This window comes from Myodes glareolus, chromosome 20, assembly GCF_982192425.1.
Source record: "Myodes glareolus chromosome 20, mMyoGla1.1, whole genome shotgun sequence".
NCBI lineage: Eukaryota > Metazoa > Chordata > Mammalia > Rodentia > Cricetidae > Myodes > Myodes glareolus.
In genome coordinates, this window is record NC_142045.1 from 22,538,748 (window position 1) to 22,560,184 (window position 21,437).

General features: G+C 42.1%; 1 protein-coding gene across 3 annotated transcripts; it reads left to right on the plus strand.

Moving 5' to 3' along the window:
* Positions 1-3,381: 3,381 nt before the first annotated feature.
* On the plus strand, positions 3,382-14,825 carry Miso1 (mitochondrial inner membrane subdomain organizer 1). 3 transcript variants are annotated; one of them, XM_048424719.3, is made up of 5 exons: positions 3,382-3,537; positions 4,704-4,763; positions 6,977-7,124; positions 12,577-12,737; positions 13,957-14,825. In XM_048424719.3, the coding sequence occupies exons 1-5, from the start codon at positions 3,424-3,426 to the stop codon at positions 14,344-14,346; spliced, it is 873 nt and encodes a 290-aa protein (XP_048280676.3). In that variant the 5' UTR covers positions 3,382-3,423; the 3' UTR covers positions 14,347-14,825. The 3 variants fall into 3 exon arrangements, with proteins under 3 accessions (XP_048280676.3, XP_048280677.3, XP_085538592.1); XM_048424720.3 differs by having other exon boundaries at positions 12,580-12,737; XM_085682466.2 differs by lacking the exon at positions 3,382-3,537 and adding an exon at positions 3,604-3,719.
* The last annotated feature ends 6,612 nt before the right edge of the window (positions 14,826-21,437 follow it).

Below are 21,437 nucleotides of genomic sequence, written 5' to 3' on the forward strand. Positions count from 1 at the left end.
ATTTTATGTATATGAAAGTGTTCTGCCTCCATATTTGTATGGACACTACAGGAATGCTTGGTACCCAGGGAGGCTATTGGATCTCCTTGAAGTTGAAATACAGAGACGTATGAGCTACCATGTTGGTTTAGGGGCTTGAACCCAGGTCCTCTATAAGAGCAGCAAGTACTGTTAACCATTGAGCCAAACCTCCAACTCCAAGAAGATAATATATTTTAATATTATTGTAAAAACTAATTGACCAACTTCATTATTTTGTCTTTTATGAAAACAAGAATTAAATGTTAATTCTTCAGGGTCAATATCAAAGTAATTTTGCTAATTGCTCCTCAATCTAGAGTTGAACAACAGCCCTCTGGCAGCTTCCTTCTTCTCAGCTCTTCCGTCATCCATCATAGTCTTCATTACAAATATATAGATTTCCTGTGAAGTGTGATCAGAAAATAAAACTTCCTTTTTTTAGGATAAATAGTATCTCCTGAGTGATGAATTTGTTCTTCTCCATTATCTAAGTCACATATTCCAACAAATCCTGTCCATCATAGTTCTGCCTACCACCTGCAACCCAGGTTGTAGGAGTGCTGCGTGCTATTTAAAGATGTCCTGTGGGCATTTCTCCTTTAAAATTAGCGATGGGAGCTGGAGCGATGGCTCAGCAGTTCCAGAGAAACCGAGTTCAGTCCCATCACCCGCATGGTGGTTCACAGTTCTCTGTAACTCTAGTCCCAGAGCATCTGGTGCTCTCTTCTGGCTCCTGTATGCACTCGGTGCACATCCGTATGCTCAGACAAAACAGCAGTTCACATAAAAATAAACAACTCTATAAAAATTAACAGCTTCCAATTACTGCCTTGGCCCAGCACTACAAAAAGTTAAATAGAAGAAAGCAAAGAAAGGCTCTTCCTTGGAGCACTACACCCGTCCACTGTGGTCGTCATCATAGCTTGCACAGGTGTGACTTGTCACAGCCAAAACTTAGTACTTGATTCACGATACCATTCAAAAACCCTCATATAAATTAATCAAGAGGACCCATGATTTTAAAAGGTAGGTGTTTGGTAATTCCTGTTTTATACAAAAAACAGAGGCACAGGACAAAGGTAAGTGATTTTTCTTTTTTTTTTTTTTCCTAGTTTTTCAAGACAGGATTTCTCTGTGTAACCCTGACTATTCTGAAACTTACTTTGTACACCAAGCCAGCCTCAAACACATATGAGTTCCACCTGCCTCTGCCTCCCGAATGCTGGGACTGAAGGCATGCATCACCATGCCCAGCGGTACGGAAGGACTGCTACTGCAGGCAGTCCAGCTACCATCCCCCACCATGAAACAGCTGAGCTGCTGGTTCTGCTGTCTCATTCCCACTCAGCTGTTCCACATCACAGCCCCTTTGCACCGTCTAAATTAGCTCCTAAACAAGGACAAGCTTCATAATGCATCTCTCATTCTTAGACCAGTATACCGATTCAGTGTACTAGTTTATATCCTTTGGTTCATGACCGTATCCTGCACTTGAAATAGTCCCTTAAAAGCAAACGCCCACCTCTCATATGCCAAGATTACATGCACATACCTCATTTCGTGTGGTGCTGGAGGGTGAATCTAACACTTTGGGCATGCTGCGCAAGCGCTCTACTGACTGAGCTGCCTCTCCAGCCACAAGAGTGAACTTTTATAACTAGGAGAGACATCATCTTCTAAACTTGGAAACCATGAGGAAAATTTAATAAAATGTTAATGGGGAGAAGAGGTTAAAACTGGGAGCTGAAGTAGTTAAGAACGCATACTGTACTTGTAGAGAACCTGAAATCAGTTCCCAATACCTCTGCCATATGGCTGCCTGTAACTCTAGCTCCAAGGGAATCCCTGACTTCTATTGTGTCTGCTCAAGGACACACAGACTCACAGAGACAATGATCTAAAGTTGTTACAGGTATTCTTAAAGGTCAAATTTTGAGGTTTTTATTTAAGTAAATTAAAAGTAAGAAAACGGGAATGTGTGGTAGAAGCTTGCCTAGCTAGCACATGGCATCCTGGAACACATCCCTGACACAGGAAGGAGAGGCAGGGCAAAGCCTGAGGTGGGGATAGGCCACCAGGATTCCACTGACTGGAAAGTGAAGCTGACGGGAGTGGCTAGTACAGTATTTTTTGAGATAAGATTCGCCAGCTTTGTTTCTTAACTTTCCAAGCAGTCTTTAGAACTTCAGAAGACTTTAATCATAATGAATTTGGTCCTGTGATAAGAAAGCATAATTAGATACTTCTTATCTCTAGAACTATTTTCCTGTTGTCCGTTAGCAACAATATAGGAGTAATAGCTTCACTCATTAGGAAAATTCTACTGCACCATTTTAAACATTTAAGTAGAGGTGATAATATACTGAACCCATGTAGAGGTGAATAACCGTACCAAGATTTCCACTACTTCTAACTTAACTGTCCCGTTTGGGAGTGTCCAGGGCACTCTCAGATGCTTTGCTTAAAAGCAAAATCTTCAACCATGAAGTCAGGACACTGACTCCTCTCAGCGATCATGTGTGAGAAAGCAAGGAGCAGTGCAACCAGGAAAGTGGCCCCACATCTGTGCAGAGTTCTCACTGCACACTAGCAGATCTAGTCCCTCTGAAAGTCAAGCCAATGCCCAGAGACTCAGCCTCCACCGTAAGTGGGATGTCAGAAATTACCAGGTGCAACGGGAAAGACCAGATCTTTCTTTGGGTCAAAGTTAAATTTATTAACACAATAAAACGCGAAAGACCAGATCTTTCTTTGGGTCAAAGTTAAATGTATTAACACAATAAATAGGTATATGTCCATCTCTCTTTCCTTTATATTTTCGGCATTAAAAATATTTAGAGAGCCAGGCACAGTCAAACACACCAGTAGCCTCTGCATAGAAGAAGCTGAGGAAGGACGATTATTGTCCACAGTGGCCAGTTTCAACTATATAAAAGTGGTGTTTCAAAAGAAGGAGTATAGCCCTGTGGTCTTCTACCCCACATGTAGAAGATTCTGGGTTTGCTCTTCGGAACCATTAGATACGGCAGATGGATCTCTGAGTTCGAGTCCAGCCTGGTCGACAGAGGTAGTTCCAGCACAGCCAGGACTACATAGAGAAACCCTGTCTTGAAAAGCAAAAAATAAAAATAAAAGCTTACAGACAAAACAGCAAGAATAAGCGAATCGTGTATATTTACCCAGAGTTCCTAATTCTTAATACTTTACCCTATTTGTGTTGTTTGTTTTGAGTCAGTGTTCCGTTGTCCTGGCTGGCTTGGTACCCCCATAGCACACACTTCATGTACACAGCGGGTGCAGGCTCCCCGGAGGGGAGGGGACCGTGGGACGCGCGGCGCGGCGCGGCGCAGCGCCCCCTGCCGCCCGCGGGAGGAACCAGCGCGGCTCGCCGGACGCGGGAACATGGCGCGGCCGCTGGCGAGCTCCGGGTCGCAGGCGTCCGACCCGGACCAACGGGAAGCCAACGTGGTGACACGTGTGTCGCAGTGGGCGGACAGCCACCTGCGCCTTGTCCAGGTGCCGCGCGCGACCCGGCGGGGTGGGCTAGCCTGACCGGGTGCTCGCGGCAGGCCTCGAGGAGGACCGGCAGGGACCGGCATGGCCAGGGAGGCGACTTCTCCTCCTTTGCCGTCCCGGCGGCCAGGCCTGCTTCCTTACTGCCGGGCTGGCGCGGGGCTGGGGACACCACAGGGGTTCAGGTGACTCCCAGTTTCGTTCGGCGGCCTGGAGACCTAGAGAGCAGGGAAGCCCCGTAGGACTTCACACAGCCTCCTTTCTCCGTCCCCTTCCCCCCTCCCCCCACCAGGGCTGGGATTCGAACTAACTTAAGCATTCTAGTGCTTACCACTGAACTATATCCCCAGTCCTGTTTTGTTTTGTTTTTAAGTGAAATGAGAAGTCACCGAAATGCAATCAAAGAAGTAAAGCTTTGATGACCAGACTAACACTAGGGACAGGACTGCTAATAAGGCCCTGGTGGTGATGTGGGCAAAGAGGGAGCTGCCCATGTGTTGATGGGAGTCAAAGGCGACAGAACCAAAGGCTGACAGACCATTAGGGAAGAAGGCAGCTAGAAGCCGGGAGGGGAATGGATTGGAAGAAAGAATTTTTCAAAAGTTCTGCTGAGAAGCTGAGGAAGTTGAGCTTTGCAAATGCGTGGCAGCTAGGCAGCCTGCGGTCCAAGGTTGTGCCTGCTGACTTTCCTTTGTGGCTTCATCCCATCCTTAATCTACCTGTCATTTAGTAGTAACAAGTGCCAAAGAAATACATATACCATTATTAACTATATTAATGTTACTATTCAATCATTTACATACATGTTTATCCAGTATGCTTGCCATGGTTTTCTACCAAATGCATAATTCACCATGGATGTAAAAGATAGAAATGTTAGGTCAGGGGTGCATTCAAGGAGTTCATAGACCAGGTCAAATCACTCACACGCAAATCCCTGTGCCTGCCAGATCTCTAAGGAAGAATGGGGGAGGAACACTTAAGGGGTAAAAAGACAGGACAATGCGGGTGGGGACACAGCAGAGCGTTCTGAGCTAGCATCGGAGGCAGCTGCATTATTTGAACTGGTCGTGATCATGAGGGCCGTCTCCTTCCCCTTTTCTAAGTTAGTGCATTCGCTGTCATAAATGATAACTGACGAAAGTCAATCATGAAATCTCTTTCTGTAGAACATCAGCACGGGAATGGCCATAGCTGGGGTCGTGTTACTAATGAGGAGTGTCCGACTGGTGAGTCAAAACTGGCAGGGGCAACAGGCAGTGGATTTATTCCCATTCCAGGCAGCTTGTATCCATACTGCAAGGCTTTAAGTTCTGTTTTAGAACAGTAAGCATATTTTAAGATCTTGGTTAATGTTTAGAGCAGTGACTATATTTTAGAGTCACACAATTGTACAGTTACTTAATTCTACAGACTACTTGCATAATCATATTTTTAGAGTTAGAAAAATAGTTCCATAAAGGATTTAGTTTGTTAAAATAGTATAGTCACTAAACTTGCACTTCAGATTCTGTGGCTTGTCTTGTGTCTTTGATTGACTTTTTGAATATATTATAGATGGCTTATAAGAGACAATAACAATTGGATAGCATTCTAATTAGTTCAGAGTTATTTTTCTGACTTCTGTTGAACCATTAACCTAAATGCTAAAATGACTGTGCCTACATATAAGGAATGAGTTGGAGTAAAGAAAAAGCAAGCAGGTTAATAACATATACATTTTCTTTGTCTTTTTTTTTCTTTATTTATAAGAATTTCCACTTCCTCCCCTCCTCCCAATACCCTCCCCATATTCATTTTCTTTATGCATTTATGCAGCCGGTCCTAAATCGCTGTTGCCTCTAATCACGTGATTAGGATCCCATGATCTGTTTCAGCTGTTCCACAGACCATAACCTTTCAGTACACAGATCTCAGTTTTCTGTCAACAAGATGGAATTTAGTTGGGTATGGTGACTGACACCTGTATTCCTGGCAGCTAGGGAAGCTGAGGCAGGATTGCTACAAGCTCATAGCAGCCTGGACTGCCTGTGAGTTCCAAGTCAGCCTGGCTGCGCTACAGAAGGAGACCTTGTCTCAAAACAAAACCAAAACCCAAACAAACTAGGATTTGTCTAATTTCCTTGTCTGGGTAGGGAATTGTTGGTACTGATAACATCTTGTCTTTTAGGCAAAAGTATTTCTCATGTGTTTTGCAAATAAACTATTATTTTGAGATAGAAGTAGAAATTCTGATGTGGCTGATTTTTAGTTATCGAACTTAAATGGTCAAGTGATAGAATCATCGATTTAATTTGAAAGGTTACAACTTGCCAGTTTAATCTGGAATAGTTTCTTAGGTAACATAGCATGACAGAATCTCAGTAATGCTGGTTACCGTTTATGGCTTTCACGCTGATGAATCTGAAAACAAACTTACATAAGTTCTTTACGTATGCCCACACAAACAAAAAATCCAGAGTGATCCTTCTGAATCCAAGTTAAAAGTAAGTTCTGGGGCTTTCAGGTGGCTCAGCAGTTAAACACTTTCGCACAAGCCTTGGAGACCTGAGTTTGATCCCCAGAACCTGAGTGAAGGTGGAAGGAGAGAACATAGCTCCACAAAGTTCTCCTCTAACATCCACGTACACAATGTAGCACACACACACACACACACTAGAAATTTTAATTATCCCAGCATATAGATAAAGCTCTTCTCCCTTGCAGAGATAATATGCCATAGCATCAAATATTTTTTCCTCTCAAAAAAAAGATGTACAGTGTGGTGTGCAAGGTTCTGAGCCAGCCATGATGCTGCGTGAATGATACAGTTACTTACCCTGGCCACCAAGTAGGTGATGGGGTAAAAGGAAATCTCCAATGTTGGTCTACCCTCTTTTTTTCTTTTTAAAAATTTATGTTGTCACCTAAATGATTTTAAAAAATAATAAAAAGTCTCACCAGTTAGGAGTCTAATTTAATTCGACACAGCTTTGCTCAGGACTCCCATTTCACACCTCATATATGCTATCTTGAAATAGACATGGATAAGTAGTAAGCTTTAACTCTCCATAAACATTTTAAGCTATTTACTGTTTATATATATATATATATATATATATATATATGTGTGTGTGTGTGTGTGTGTGTGTGTGTGTGCATGTATTTAGTTTATGTGTACTGGATGCAAGAAGAGGGTGAGGGTGTCAGCTCTCTGGGTACTAGAAACTAAACCTACATCCAGAGCAAGAGCATCAAGTGTCCTTAACTGCTGAGCCATCTCTCCAGACTTTAGAAACACTTTTGATTAAATATTAAAGTGTCAATGCTAAAACTTATTAAATATTGATGCATTAAAGTTAAAACTTTTCAATGGCTCTGTGTTCTTGATAAATGCTTAGATATCTTCACATTTTTTTTCATTTTAAGTGAAAATTATATGTTTTTCTTTGTAAATCAACAGACATCAAAATTTACAGCCTCTTCAGATATTCCAGTCGAGTTTATAAGAAAGAAAGTGAAGCTCCGTGGCCGATTACACCGGATAACCGAACGTGGTCTAGAAATTGAACATGTTCCTATTACTTTACCTTTTATATCTTCGTGGAAAAGTAAGTAAGATACAAGAATTGTAAAACTGACTATTGAAACCATTATTGTGGTATTTAATAACTAGATGTACTTTATAAAGGAGTAGAAATATGCTAATTTCTGATTTCTTTCATAATCTATGGAAGTCTGAACCATGGCCTTACTTGAAAGAAATTGTTTAGTTTGGCTCTAGAGCTCTGGTCTTCCTTATCTCTTTGGTTTTAGCTGACTGCCCAGTCTTTTACTTAGACTTTTGGTTGCTCATCCCGCAAATGATGACAGCCTGTGGTGGCCTAGGACCTAAGATAACCGTACAATGCTGAATGAAACAAACATGGTCCTTCTAACGTTTACAGCTTACAGTCTTGGTGGAAGACAATAGGCCTGTAAAAATTTATTCTAATATTGAGGAAGACAAGGAACAGAGTCCTGGGATAGATAACTATTCAGGTCTGATGGGGTTAAGGAAATCTACACATATACAGTAGTCAGACAGAAGATCTCATTGAGGAGTCATTATGTAATCAGACTTGAACTTTTGCATGGGCTAGCCAGGAACAGCGCAGGTAGGAATGAGCTTGCATCTTTTGACAGTTTGTATGAAGCTCCTGTAGTTGAGTCACAGGGAAGAAACGTTGAGAGGAGCCAAAGAAGACTAGAACCACACCATTTCTCTCTCTCTCTCTCTCTGGTTTTTTAAGATCAGGTTTCTCTTTGTAGCTTTGGCTGTTTGGCTGTTCTGGAACTCACTCTGTAGACTAGGCTGGCCTCAAACACACAGAGATCGGCCTGCCTCTGCCTCCCAAGTGCTGGGCTTAAAGGCGTGCACCGCCATCACCCAGCATATCTATACTTATTATCAGTCGTCCCCACTTGGTATCAAAGGGCCCAGACACACACACCTTTCTTCCATAGATATAACCGCATAACCCCGGGTCTGGTTCTTTGCTCAGACAACTTAAATTCATTCTTTGGGATCTGGCTCAGTTGTTTTTATTTTTCTTTAGTGAAACTTTCTTAACCCCCCTGTGAAGAGGGTTAAATGAACTGCAGTTGTAGAATGCCTTGTTTTTCTACCCTGCTTTTTGAAATTGGCTGTCTGCCTTCCAAGGCTATAAGTTGCCCATTTTTCTTGTAACTTCCTATGCATATGATATATTTATGTTTTTATCTTCTCTACTAAAGAATTAGCACTTCATAGACATGAACATTTCCCTCAAAACTTGATGCTTACATTCTATAGAAAAATACTGACTCGTCAATAGAATTTGGATGGAAAGAATTGACTTGGTTTTTTGTTGTTGTTATTGTTTGGTTGGCTTTGGTTTTAGTTTTTGTGTGTTTTGTTTTATAAGCTCTCTCCCGATCCAATGGAGCCGATAGGACATAGCTAGAAAGTAGTTATGGGTTTTGGGGGTTTGGTTTTGTTTTGTTTCCATTTGTTTTGCTATTCCGTCCAGAACTCCATGAATGCCTGTTCCTGTATAAATGAAAGAAACCTGCTGAGTGTCTTCCAACAGATGGTGGCCATGGCAGAAGAAGTGAGAGTGTGAACACTTTGTGTGTGGCTGATATAAATTGCTCTTGGGAAGTGGATAATTTTTTATTTTCAGAAATATTTTTTTTTTTTTAAGAACTTCCTAAAGATGGTTTGGGAAGTAGAAAGTCACGATGTAAGCACTATTTTCAATGATGTAATCACACACTCGGACATAACGTTTTTCACTTAAAGGTAGTTATTGTAATGGTTTAGATAAAATGCTGAAGTTCCCTGAGGGCCGCAGTGAGTCACAAAGCGCAGCCAGGTCCCACAACCCGAGGTCTCTGTGGGTCCCAGGCGGGTGGGAGGTGGCGTGAGAGACAGAGATGGACAGGCACGCCATGTTGAGTGAGTTTGGATATAGTTTATTCAGTAAAAGGGAAGGAGGAGAAAGGAAGAGAGAGAGAGAGAGAGAGAGAGAGAGAGAGAGAGAGAGAGAGAGAGAGAGAGAGAGAGAGAGAGGACTCCAGAGAGCACAGGCAGATCCCCTAGCCTAGGCCAAAAGGGGCGGAGAGTGGGCAGGGCTTGTCTCTTAAAGGAACAGGACGGACCATTACAGTTATTAAATCACTGCCCTGGTGCTGGAGGCGTACAGCGGAAGAGTGCTTGCTTAGTGAATTTGGAGCTCCGGGTTTCATTCTCAACACTGTAAAAACAGCAAGAAAAGACTGTCACTCATGTTCTTTTTGCCAGTTTTACTATCTGCTCTATAAAATACAACTAGACCTTTCTACTTTGTCCATAGGACTACTATCTAGGTCCTAAAAGTCGAGGCCATTCTTTACCCAAAAAGTTTGGTCCAAATAACTATTGGTCATTGTATTAGTTAACTAGTCTATTGCTGTGAGGGGACACCACAACCAAGGCAATTTATAAAAGGAAGCATTCAGCCTCGGTCTGGCTTACAGTTTCAGAGCCTTGGTCCATTAGCACCATGCTGTGTCATGTGACAGCAGGCAGGCGTGGTGCAAGAGCTCACCTTTGATTCTTAAGTTGTAGGCAGAGAGAGAGCAAGGCTGGACCTGTCATGGGCTTTTGAAACCTGAAAGCCCATCTCTAGTGACACACCTCCTCCAACAAGCCACACCCACTCTGGCAAAGCCCCACCTAAACAGTTCCTCTAACTGGGGACCAAGCATTCAAATATATGAAGCTATGGGGACCCTTGTGATTCAGTCACCACAGTCATAGTTGAGCCTGCCTGTGTTGTGGGACATAATGGTATGGAGAACTACACGTTTTTTCTAGTTCTGGGCCATGGTGCCTATCAATATCAAAAAAGATATCAAATAACAAACTCCCAAGACTCCTTCCTGATGACGTCTGTGATACCCCACGTGATCTGTGGTGTGTATAGATGAGAAGGTATAAGCACATGCGTGCATGACCTTAAAAAGATATGAAATGGCCAGACATGGTAGCACACACCTTTAATCCCAGCACGTAGGAGACTGAGGCAGGCAGATCTCTGTGAGTTCAAGGCCAGCCTGGTCTACAGAGTGAGTTGCAGGACAGCCAAGGCTACACAGAGAAACCCTGTCTTGAAAAAAAAACCAAAAAACAAAAAAAATTGTGCAATGAAAAATTTAGAATAGTTCACATTTTCAATAGTGATTTGCTGGTTGTTCTTTCACTCCAGTCTTATTACATGTAGTGGCCACGGAAATAGGCCTGCAATAGTCACAGAACTGTGGTGTTGCAAGGAAATCATCCAAATCTTTTTCTTTATTTTTGACAAATGTGTACATTCCAAGGCACTCCTCCTGTCTTAGGACGTTGTCTGTTGCCATGCATTTCCTTGAAGTGGTCGGGCTATTATGTCAGGAGACATTTGCGTGACTTTTATAACACAGACGTTCTGACTACTGTGCAGCGACACAGCTCTCGCACCCTCCTGTCATCCCGTTGCGTGATGACGTGGCTATCGTGGCTACTGTGCCATAACACAGCTCTTTATCACGACTCTTATGCTGCAGCATGGTCATCATGCTGTGCTGGATAGTTTCACGTCAGCCTGGCACGAGCTGCAGCATTCGGACATTAGAACAGACCTCAGAATTTATTGGTATACCAATGGCTTACAGTAATCTAATTTTTAAATTTTATTTATTTATTTATTTATTTACTTATTTACTTATGTTTTTTGAGACAAGAATTCTTTGTGTTACAGTCCTGGCTATCCCAGAACTCACCTTGTAGACCAGGCTGTCCTAAAACTCACTGAGATCTGCCTGCCTCTGGGATTAAAATGTGTTAATCCCAAATGCTGGGGTTAAAGGCATGCACCACCACTGCCTGCTGGTTCTCTCCTCTCACAGTGGTTCTAAAACTAGAACTCAAATTGTCAGACCCATGGCAAGTTCTTTTTCTTGCGTTCTTTGGGCGCTTTACATGTTCTGAGACAAAAATACCTGACCAAAGAAATTTAAAGGCGAAAGGTTTATTGTGGCTTGCAGTTCCAATAGGATACAGTCCATCATGATGGGAAGGCATGGCAGCTGAGGCATGACACCAGCCGGTCACATTACATCCGCTATGAAAAAGCAAAGAGAATTGGAAAGTGAAACTCACCTTTAAAACCTCGAGACCCAGCTGGTCTTGGTGGTGTTTGCCTTTAATCCAGTACTCAGCTATAGAAGCAGGTGGATCTCTGTGAGTTTGAGGCCGGCCTGGTCTACCTATTGAGTTCCAGGACAGCCAGGACTATATAGAGAGAAGAGACCCTGGAACAAACAAACGAGCCTCAAGGCCCACCCCTAGTTACACACTCCCCCACTAAGTCTCCACCTCACCAAGTCTTCAAACACATGAGCCCGTGGGAGGCATTTCACATTCATTTTTTAAAAATGGTCTATTTTTATTTTATGTGTTTTGATGTTTTGCCTGTATATATGTCTCTGTGAGGGTATTGGATCGCCTGGAACTGGAGTCATAGACAGATGTGGACTGCCAAGTGGGTGCTGGGAATTGAACCCAGGACCTCTGGAAGAGCAGCCAGTGTTCTTGACCTCCGAGTCATCTCTCCAGCCTCCTGACATTTCACATTCAAACCACAGCATTCTACCGCTGGCCCTCATAGACTTGCAACGACATCATGATGCAACTGTTTTTAATAGTCCCAACAGTATTCGGAAGTTCGAAGTATTTTCTAAGACTTAAGTCATCTCTTCAATGTGACCCGTAAAATCAAAAAAACAAATTAAAAGCTGGGCCCGGTAGCACATGTCCTTAATCTCAGCACTCAGAAGGCAAAACCAGGTTAATGTTTATTTGTAAAAATGTTCCCCCCACCCCAGGTGAAGGGAGTGATATATTAGGAGGTGTGGCCTTTTTGAGGTAGGTGTGTCTTAGTAAAAGGAAATGTGTCACTAGGAAGTGGGCTTTGAGGGCTCAGTGTGTCTCAGTTCTCTTCCTGCTGCCTACCCATCCAAATATAGAACTCTCAGCTACCTCTCCAGCACTATGTCTGCCTGCATGCCTCCATGTTTCCCGATATGACAGTAATGGAATAAACCTCTGAAACTCTAAGCCAGTCCCAATTAAATGTTTTCTTTATAAGAGTTACTGTTGTTATGGTGCCTTTTCACCACAATATAACCTCAAGACAATTTTTTTTCTTTTATTCTTGGTTTTAAGATAGACAATCCTGGCTGGTCCTGAACTCCTTATGTAGACCAAGCTGGCCTTGAACTTATAGAGATTCACCTGACCCTGTTTCCTGAGTGTTGGGATTAAAGGCCTGTCTGGCATAAAATATAAACGCCTGGTTCATACTTGTATTATTTTAAAAGAAAATTTAATACAATAGTGGTCTTAAATTTAGAGTTTGAGTATTTATAAATAATGTGTGTTGGGGTTTGGAGGCGAATGACTTTGGGCTCTGCTTTGTGGTCTGCCTTGAAGCTAAATTGCTTTCTATATTACTTTCTAAGAAGAGCCACGTGGGGTTTTGCTGGTTAAGCTGGCTGGAGTAGAACTCACTGAAACCGGTCAGGTCTGGTTACAGAAAGAGCTAAAACCTTCCCAGCTGCTGTGGTTCCAGCTTCTTGGAAAGGAGAATTCAGCACTCTTTTGCTACCTTCTAGTGAACAAGGTAAGCACTGTGAAGAAATACCTGACCATGTGTTATTCTTAACATAAGTAAATACTTATTTAATTGGCATTTTGAATATATAATGAACTTTTCAAACTGCTAATCACGGTTATGTGGTATAAAGACCAAGGTATTTCATATATAAATTTCTTCTTCCTTTTGTTTTGTCTTGTTTTCAAGACAGGGTTTCTACGTAATAGCCCTGGCTGTCCTGGGACTTGCTCTGTAGACCAGGGCATCCTTGAATTAACAGAGATCCACCTGCCTCTGTCTTCCAAGGCTGAGAATAGAGGTGTGTGCCACCACTAATTGGCACTATATAAATTTTCATTGTAAAATTTTGTGGATGTTTATATCAGTCAAATAAGAGTTCTAAAGGGGCAATTTAATGCTGTTGAGTTCATTGTCACTTATTTACCTATTAGTTAATAGTTCTCTTTGTTTTGTTGTGGGCTCTCATTGTACAAATCTTGTGCTCTATTTCTCCTTTATACAGTCAAGAAATTAAGTGGCACATTCTATAGCTTACCATTCCAGTGCTTCTTTGGATTAAAGATCAATGAGAATCAGTTGACTTTGAGCAAGGCTTGCATGTGTATTATGCCAAAACATAAAATCCTTCAATTTAGCAATAACTGTTTGGGGCTCTTCTTCCCCTTTGTTGTTTCGTTGATCTGTTTTGTTACTTATTTTATGTGTGAGGGTCATATATTTATACATGTGTTGACACGTGTGTGTGTGCATATGTGGAGGTCAAAGGTTCATGTCAGGTGTCTTCCTCAGTTACCATGTACTTATCTTCTCTTTCTGAACCCAGAGATCCCTTACTCAACTAGGCTGGATGGCCAGTGAGCTCCAGAGATTCCCCTGTCTCTGCCTCCCCAGCACTGGGATTATGAACCTGACTGCCATGCCTCGCTTTTTGTTCGGATGCTGGGTATCTCCAGGTCCCTGTTTTATTGCTGTGACTGTTTTGTTTGAGACCGGGTCTCATTTTGGAGTCCAGTCTGGCCCTGAGTAAATAAGTAATCCTCCTGCCTCAGCCTCGTAAATGCTAGGGTTGCAAGTGTGTGCCCCCAAACTTGACCTGAAGAGCTTTGTGTTATACATATTTTTTGCTTTTCTCTAAAATGATAAAAATGCTGAATTTTAAGGTAAGTAAGATAACACGAGTATAGTAACGATTTATTAGATCATTGGTTTCTTTCTTTTTATTCAGGGTGGATACTTTAACATGAATCTGAATGAGGAAATTTTGAGAAGAGGCTTGGGCAAAACTGTTCTTGTTAAAGGGCTAAATTATGACTCAAAAACCCACTGGAAAATCCACAGAAACTTACTTAAGGCTGAACTGACAGCCGTAAAGAAAGGAGAAGGAATATGGAAGGAAGAGTCTGAAAAAGAAAGCTATTTGGGAAAATTCAAGGATTCCTGGAGAGAAATATGGAAAAACGACAATTGTTTAAAAACAAGCAGACCAGATTTCCACTTGACCACTGACAGGTTTCGGAGGGCTTATGGAGACTGGAAGGACCACCTGGGCAACTTCTCTTTAGTTCTGAAACTCAGAGAACTTGTGAGCCGCTTGCACTTCAGGAGAAAAAGATGAAGCATCCTTGAGGTCCAGAGGTGACCTCTGACGAGTGCATGACTATATGACCACTTTTCATTGAGTCAAAATGGAAATTTCTTCAGGTGACCAAAATTCTAGTCTAGTGGTCCTTAAAGATTCAAAACATTGTTAACACCAAAATCAATTTGAAAGAATTATGATCAATGTAATATACTTTCAGGAAAAAAATGACACACTGTATCGTTACCTGGGAGAAGGCTGTATCCATGTAGAACTAGTGTTTTGCCTGTTTCTTCTCCTGCCCTGCCCCACTAGTGCTGTGGATTGAACGCAGGGCCTCATGCACCCTGGATTCGCTAGCATACCATGGCCGAGTCTCATTGCCAGCGCCATATTGCTAATGTCTCAAGAGAAAGTTCAAGTATTGACTGTTAAATTAGTTATTTGGCACAGCCAGATTTAATATTTGTTTTTCAATGTCATCAACTTTATAATAAAGGAAGTTTTGGAATGTTTTCTTTCTAAGCCACTTTTTCTCCCACCATCTTTCTAGCTGCTAGTGAGTTTGGGCTAGTGCCACAAGAGGCGTGGACACCATTCTTGGGAATAAAGATAGCTAACCTCTCCTGTTGTTAGATGAGAGGATTACTCTTACGACAGAGAACGAAGATGGCTCCACAGAGTAGAGAAAGAAAGGATCTTCAGGACACCACTGAACCCTGAGTGAGCCAACTCCTTGTTAGGTGAGAGAGTCAACTGCCTCGATAGCAAAGCCAATGTGAGCTGAGCATGGTGGTACACACCTGCAATCCCAGCATTTGCTAAGTAGAGACTGGAGAATAAGGAATTCGAGGCCAAAGTATCTTTAGGAAACAACCAAAGAGAATTTAAGATCTTGATCTTGCAGTATAGTAGTGGTAGCACTCTGCCAGGCTATGATTAATAGCTCATCAGAAGTTTATTGGTTAATGTTAAGACTGTGAGCAGCAGTGAGAGAGAGATCTGATCGCTTGCATGTGTACACCTTAAACATTCCTGTGCTCTGAAACATTTTTATCCTCCGACCTTAATAACGTGCATGTACACACCATAAGTCACTTGCATGTGTACACCTTAAAACACCTTTTTGCACCCTAAAACATTGCTAGATCCTCACATCCTGAGCCTTGCATCCCAAAACACCTTTTATTTTAACATGGTAAGAAGTTATGCTGAAGTCCGTTTTGTGAGGTTGTCCCTTTTAGACTGGCAAAACCTCCCAGCCATCAAACTGCACCAGAGTTCTCGAGAAGGATAAATTTTTACCTGAGTTATTGATTTAAAAATGGCGGAGAACTTACTTGATTGGCTACCTAGACAACCACTCCCCAGGGTCCTCCATGGTTGTTGAGGGCCAGGGCTTCAGGGCTTCTGCTGTTAGCGTGGGGCCTGCCAGGCTTTGGAAGAGCTTGTGGTTAGGAATTTTTAGGAATACTAGCCTGAACCAGCTCCCATGGTGTAATGGTTAGTGCTCTGGACTCTGAATCCAGGAATCTGAGTTAGTATCTCGGTGGAACCTGTTCTTTGAGGAAGAGACCTGGTCAATCATCCTTATCAACTCAGACCATGAAACCCCATATAAACAGGCTGCCCATGCATGTGTCAGCATTGCCAGGGACATGTTTCTCTTTGTTTCAGGACTACTAGCCTACCCTGCCCTGAGCAACCAGGCAGTTGATTCCAGTTTTTCTTTGCTCACTGCCTGGATGTCTTCAGCAGTTGTGATGAAAGGCAGTTCTCCCTCGTGGTTAGCTTTCACTTGAAGTGAACTACGGATGGACATTGTTCTGTGGCCATCTGTCTTCTATCTTCTTAGGGGGGAATGGGGTTGCTGCCAGGAGCCCACCTGCTTTTCTGCTATGAAAACTCTTTTTGATTAAACATCGAGATGCCATATTCCGCAGATCTCTCAGCATTTGATGGCTGGCTATTGATTATACATGTTATGACTACAGTGTAGGATCTGCCTGGAGAGCTGAGAGGTGGGGGAGGAATGTTTTATCCAGAGTCCTCCAGCTTGGCTGTACTGGCTTTTAACTTAGCAGGTGAGATTTATACTTGTGAAAGACAAAGAAGGAAAAATTGTTCGCAGTAGAAGCTTAACAAACCACTGTGAAGAACAGCTTACAGGAAAGTCTATAGGTCAGCTTCTGCTAATCTGGAATAATCTTTATAACCTTAAATTTTTTTTAAAGATTTATTTATTTATTATGTGTACATCATTCCTTCCATGTGTGTCCGCTTGCCAGAAGGGGGCACTGGGTCTACATTATAGATGGCTGTGAGCCACCATGTGGTTGCTGGGAATTGAACTCAGGGACTCTTGAAGAGCAGTCAGTGCTCTTAACCACTAAGCCATCTCTCCAGTCCCTAACCTTAAATTTTTATTTTTATATCAAATGTATTTTAGAGTAGCATTGAATCACATCCCCAGCATGTTGAAACAGATTTAACCATATATTTATCATCATTTAAAATACTTGAGACTTATTGCTTCCTTTGCCTGGGAGGAGATACAGTGAACAGAGATCATTACAACTGAGAAACCACTGTAGCTGTTTAATGCATTTTTTTTGACAGTACATGTACACATACATGCAGTTGAGTTTGAGTTACACATAAAGTTAAATGAGAAGTGAGCGAGAGGAAGCTGGTTTTTTTTACCTCGGACTCACAGTTTGTAACAATATAGAAATGCGCAGATATTTGGTTCTCAACTTGTGAGTCATGACCCCTTCAGCAAATCTCTATCTTCAAAGGTATTTACATTACGATTTGTAACAGTAGCAAAATTGCAGTTATGAAGTGCATCGAAAGAAAACTTTATGATTGGGGATCACCACAGCATGAGGAACTGTATTAGAGGGTCACAGCATTAGGAAGGTTGAGAACCACTGCTTTAGAGTCTGTTTCCTCCTGTCGCTTAGAATCCATGATAAGGGGCTGGAGAGATGGCTCAGAGGTTAAGAGCATTGCCTGCTCTTCCAAAGGTCCTGAGTTCAATTCCCAGCAACCACATGGTGGCTCACAACCATCTGTAATGAGGTCTGGTGCCCTCTTCTGGCCTGCAGGCATACGTGTAGGCAGAATATTGTATACATAATAAATAGATATTAAAAAAAAAGACTGCTGAACATTTTAAAAAAATAAAATACAATCCATCATAAAATGTGGAGCGATAAACTGCAGCTCAGAGAAGCCCAAGCCTGTGCCCTCACGTGCTTCTCTTATTTTCTTGAGAACATTTCTTCCTATCTTAAATCAAACCCCAACTCTGCCTCATACTGATTAGTCCTGAAATTCTTTTTTTGTTGTTGTTGTTTTGTTTTGTTGAGATAGGGTTTCTCTGTGTAACAGCTCTGGCTATCCTGGAACTTGACTTCTAGACCAGGCTGGCCTCGAACTCACAGAGCTTCATCTGCCTCTGCCTCCCTGGTGCTGGTATTCCAGGCGTGCACCACCACCGCGCGGCCTGAAACTTGTTCTGTGTTGAAATCACGCGTACTGGCTCTGCCTGAGTCTGGACCCTAAAACTTTCAGGGCACTTAATCCCCGGAATGCTGAGATGACTGTAGAGCTGAGATCACTGCAGTGACAGCTCTACACTCTACACTGGACACTGGTAGGTAGTCCAGGCTGGTCTTGAGTCCATATTCTGGTGTAAGAAAATACACTGCCTATAGCCAAGGTGCACATTATTTTATTGATTTTCTTGTTATAAATACATGTGATGTGTCTACAAGGCAAAAGCAACTCCTTCCCATTCTTCTTCCATCAGGATCTTGTTGTGTTATGGTTTGGTCTTGAGCTTCTAGAATTGGAGTAACAAGTGGTTGAGAGCCCCTGGAAATGGGTGCTGAGGACAAAACTTGGCTCTTCTGCCCCAGTACTTGCTCATAACTGCTGAGCCATGTCTGTAGCCTCACAGAACCTATGTTTCTAATCTAAGCCTTCCTCCCCCAATCCCATGATGCTTAAACTCTGAAGACTAGTTTTCCTAAAAGTTTGCTGAGTTTAAAATAACATTTACTTCAGAGCTTGGTAGCATGCTTGCCCAGCATATTTGGGGACCTCATACGAGAAAATAACTTTTAAAATACCTAAGAGCCGGGTGGCAGCGGCACATGCCTTTAATTCCAGAATTAGGGAGGCAGAGGCAGACTTCCAGGACAGCCAGGAATATACAGAGAAACCCTCTCTTGAAAAACCAAAATCAATAAATACATACATTAAAAAATATATCTAATATAAAGAAATGAAACTAAGACATGATTATATGGTTTGTTTACTTGTCTTTTTTTAAACTGCACTTTCTCCTTTATTATGTTGTGTGGGAAAATCTAACCATTTGGGTTTATTTGTGGGGTGGGTAAGAAAACAAAGCGAAACATGTGTTGGTAATAAAGAGTGCACCCTATCAGAATTCCAAGTAGAAGGGAAACAGCACAGGCTTCCTTGTGTTGCAAACCCCTTCCCTCAGGTTTTCAAAGCTTTAGATTTCCATTCTGTGTTACCACTTTGCTCACTTCCTTTCAACATCTATTTCGGTTTTTCTTTACTATCTGTAATGATTAAGCAGAGAATTGACAGTGTATTTTAAGATGGAAATAAGTGTGTTCCTTGATGGAAATACATATCTCAAAGTTTCAATATTAGTTCCTATTCTGAATAATGTGCCTCCCTTAGACATCTTTTCTAGCCAGAGGAGCAGATACTGACTCTGTGGGAGGTCTTTCTGGAAACAAGAGTCCAGAACGGGGTTCTGAAGCCCTTAGAGGAAAGGGGGTTCTGTTCTTCTCAGCTCTGTTCTATGCTTCCTGTAAGATACTTCAGACCCTTCAGGAGGAGGAGAAAGGGTGGGGGAGGGGAAGTTCACTTTTATTAGCATAGTTTTTGTCTTTTATATGCTGTAATCTCATGAGAAGAATAGCTGGATTTAAGAAAAGCTGGGAGCTCAGCTGACGAATTTACTTCCAGCAAAACCTCCTATTTTCTCTTTATCCGTCTGTCACAGGATACACGACTTCACCAAGACACCAAAGTGGAGCTAGAGGGCCATGCATAGGGGCACAAGCCTTTAATTCCATCACTAGAGAGGGGCTCTCTCTAAATTTGAGGCCAGTCAAATCTACAGAGGACGTTCCAGGCCGTCCAGAGCTACACAGTGAGACCCTGTGTAAGGACGCACAATGAAGCAGCAGATTCTACTCTGGAAAGAGGGAACAGACTTCTGAAAGTTGTTCTCTGGCCTCTACATGCACGCTGTGGTGTGCATCAATACATATCGTAATACACACATACACACACACACACACACACACACACACGGAAGGTGGTAGGGAGGGAGAGAGTATCACACGTTGGTGTGAAAAACTTGTGTTTTGTGTTTCTCAGTGTTTGTCAATGAAGTCTTCACACATTCACAAAAGCAAAACAGAATGAAGCCTGTGTCTTTTTTCTTTATCTATAATGTGAAATGTATATTTGCATATGAATAACATAATAACTTAGACATTGCCATATACAAAGGGAAAAGAATGTTAATGGCTTGTTATAGAAAACATATGAACATCCCATTTAAAAACGGATCCTTTGACGGTGTTCCAAGTGCAGGTAAGGAAAGAACAGCACAGCGAGAACTGAGCCTTGCAAACATCCTGCTCCTTACGTAGTGAATGCATTTCCATGTCTGATAACAGTAAAAGGAGTTGTTGGCACTTTTGAGAGCTTATTTTGTATCTAGCTGTGATGTTAATTCCTGTTTGTCAACTTGACTACATCTAGAATAAACCAAAACCCCAAAATGAAGGGAACATCAGTGAGGGTTTGCTTAATTTGCAGTGGGAAGATCTACTTCTAATCTGGATCTTTGAGGCAGAAAAACCCACTTCTAACCTGGGCTGCACCTTCTTCTGAAAGCCCATATTAGTACCTGGAAGAGAAGCAAAGAGAAGCTATTCTCTTTGCCTACCTGCTCTGGTCCATTTCTTCACTGGCATTAAAGCCTAGTTCTCCAGGATTCCAGTGCATACTGAAGATCAGCAGAGCATCCAGCCTGCTGGACTGAACAACTACTGGATTCTTGAACCTTCTGTCGATAAGTAACCATTACTGAATTAACTGGACTGCAGCCTGAAAGTCATCCTAATAACCCCCTTCTCTGTATCTATCTAGAGATTCATTCTGTAAGTTCTGCTTCTCTAGAAAACACTGACTAATACACTGACATTTTGCTAAGGACTCAGATACATTGGTTTTACTTCGTTACTCTGAAGTCAGGCATTTTTGCCAATAAACAAGAACACAGTTCTGGAAAAGTGTGTAAATATATGAATGTACATATTATACTAACTCCCCCCAACCCAATTCCTGGATAGATAAAATTGACTAAATCTAACACTTTATACTGAAGAACTAATGCGCAGGCTTCATTGTACTATTTTATTTTTGCAAACGTGTTAAAACCCCTTCCATCAATAGTGAAAAACACAACCCTCCCACAGGTCAGCTTTCCTGCTCATGCCCATTTCTCCCCATCTTCAGTATGACAGTTGGTCATATAAAAAAAAAAAATACCTCTCCTGCTTGGTGGTTTGATGTGAGATCTTATTACTTGTTCTTAAAAATCTTGAGCAATACAGAAAGTCAGACCATAAGACCAGGTCCCTGCTCATTACGTCTAAAGTGCTATCTATACTTCAGCTAAGACTGATGACCTAATGCTGGTCTTGGTCTGGCAACCTCTTGAGAAATATGTGTTGAAAGGGAGGTGACTCTTCCCTGATAAGCTCCTTAAGTTAGGTTCCTTGACTTCCTGATGCATTGATCAAAACAGAGGCGTTATTTATCTCTTTCAGGCTCTTGCTTCTGACTGCAACTCCGTATTATTGCTGGTTAGACTGGAGTGCTTTCGGTAGGGTTCTTTTCTCCCCTCACATCCAAAAGTACTGGTTTTTGCTCAGGTGGGACAGTCTCCTTCCAACACACACATTTATTAGTAGCGCAGTTTTCTTTACAAATCCTTCTCAATGTGCAGTCTAGCAGGCTCAGAATAAGGCATATTAATCAATGTCGGGGTACCAGACACC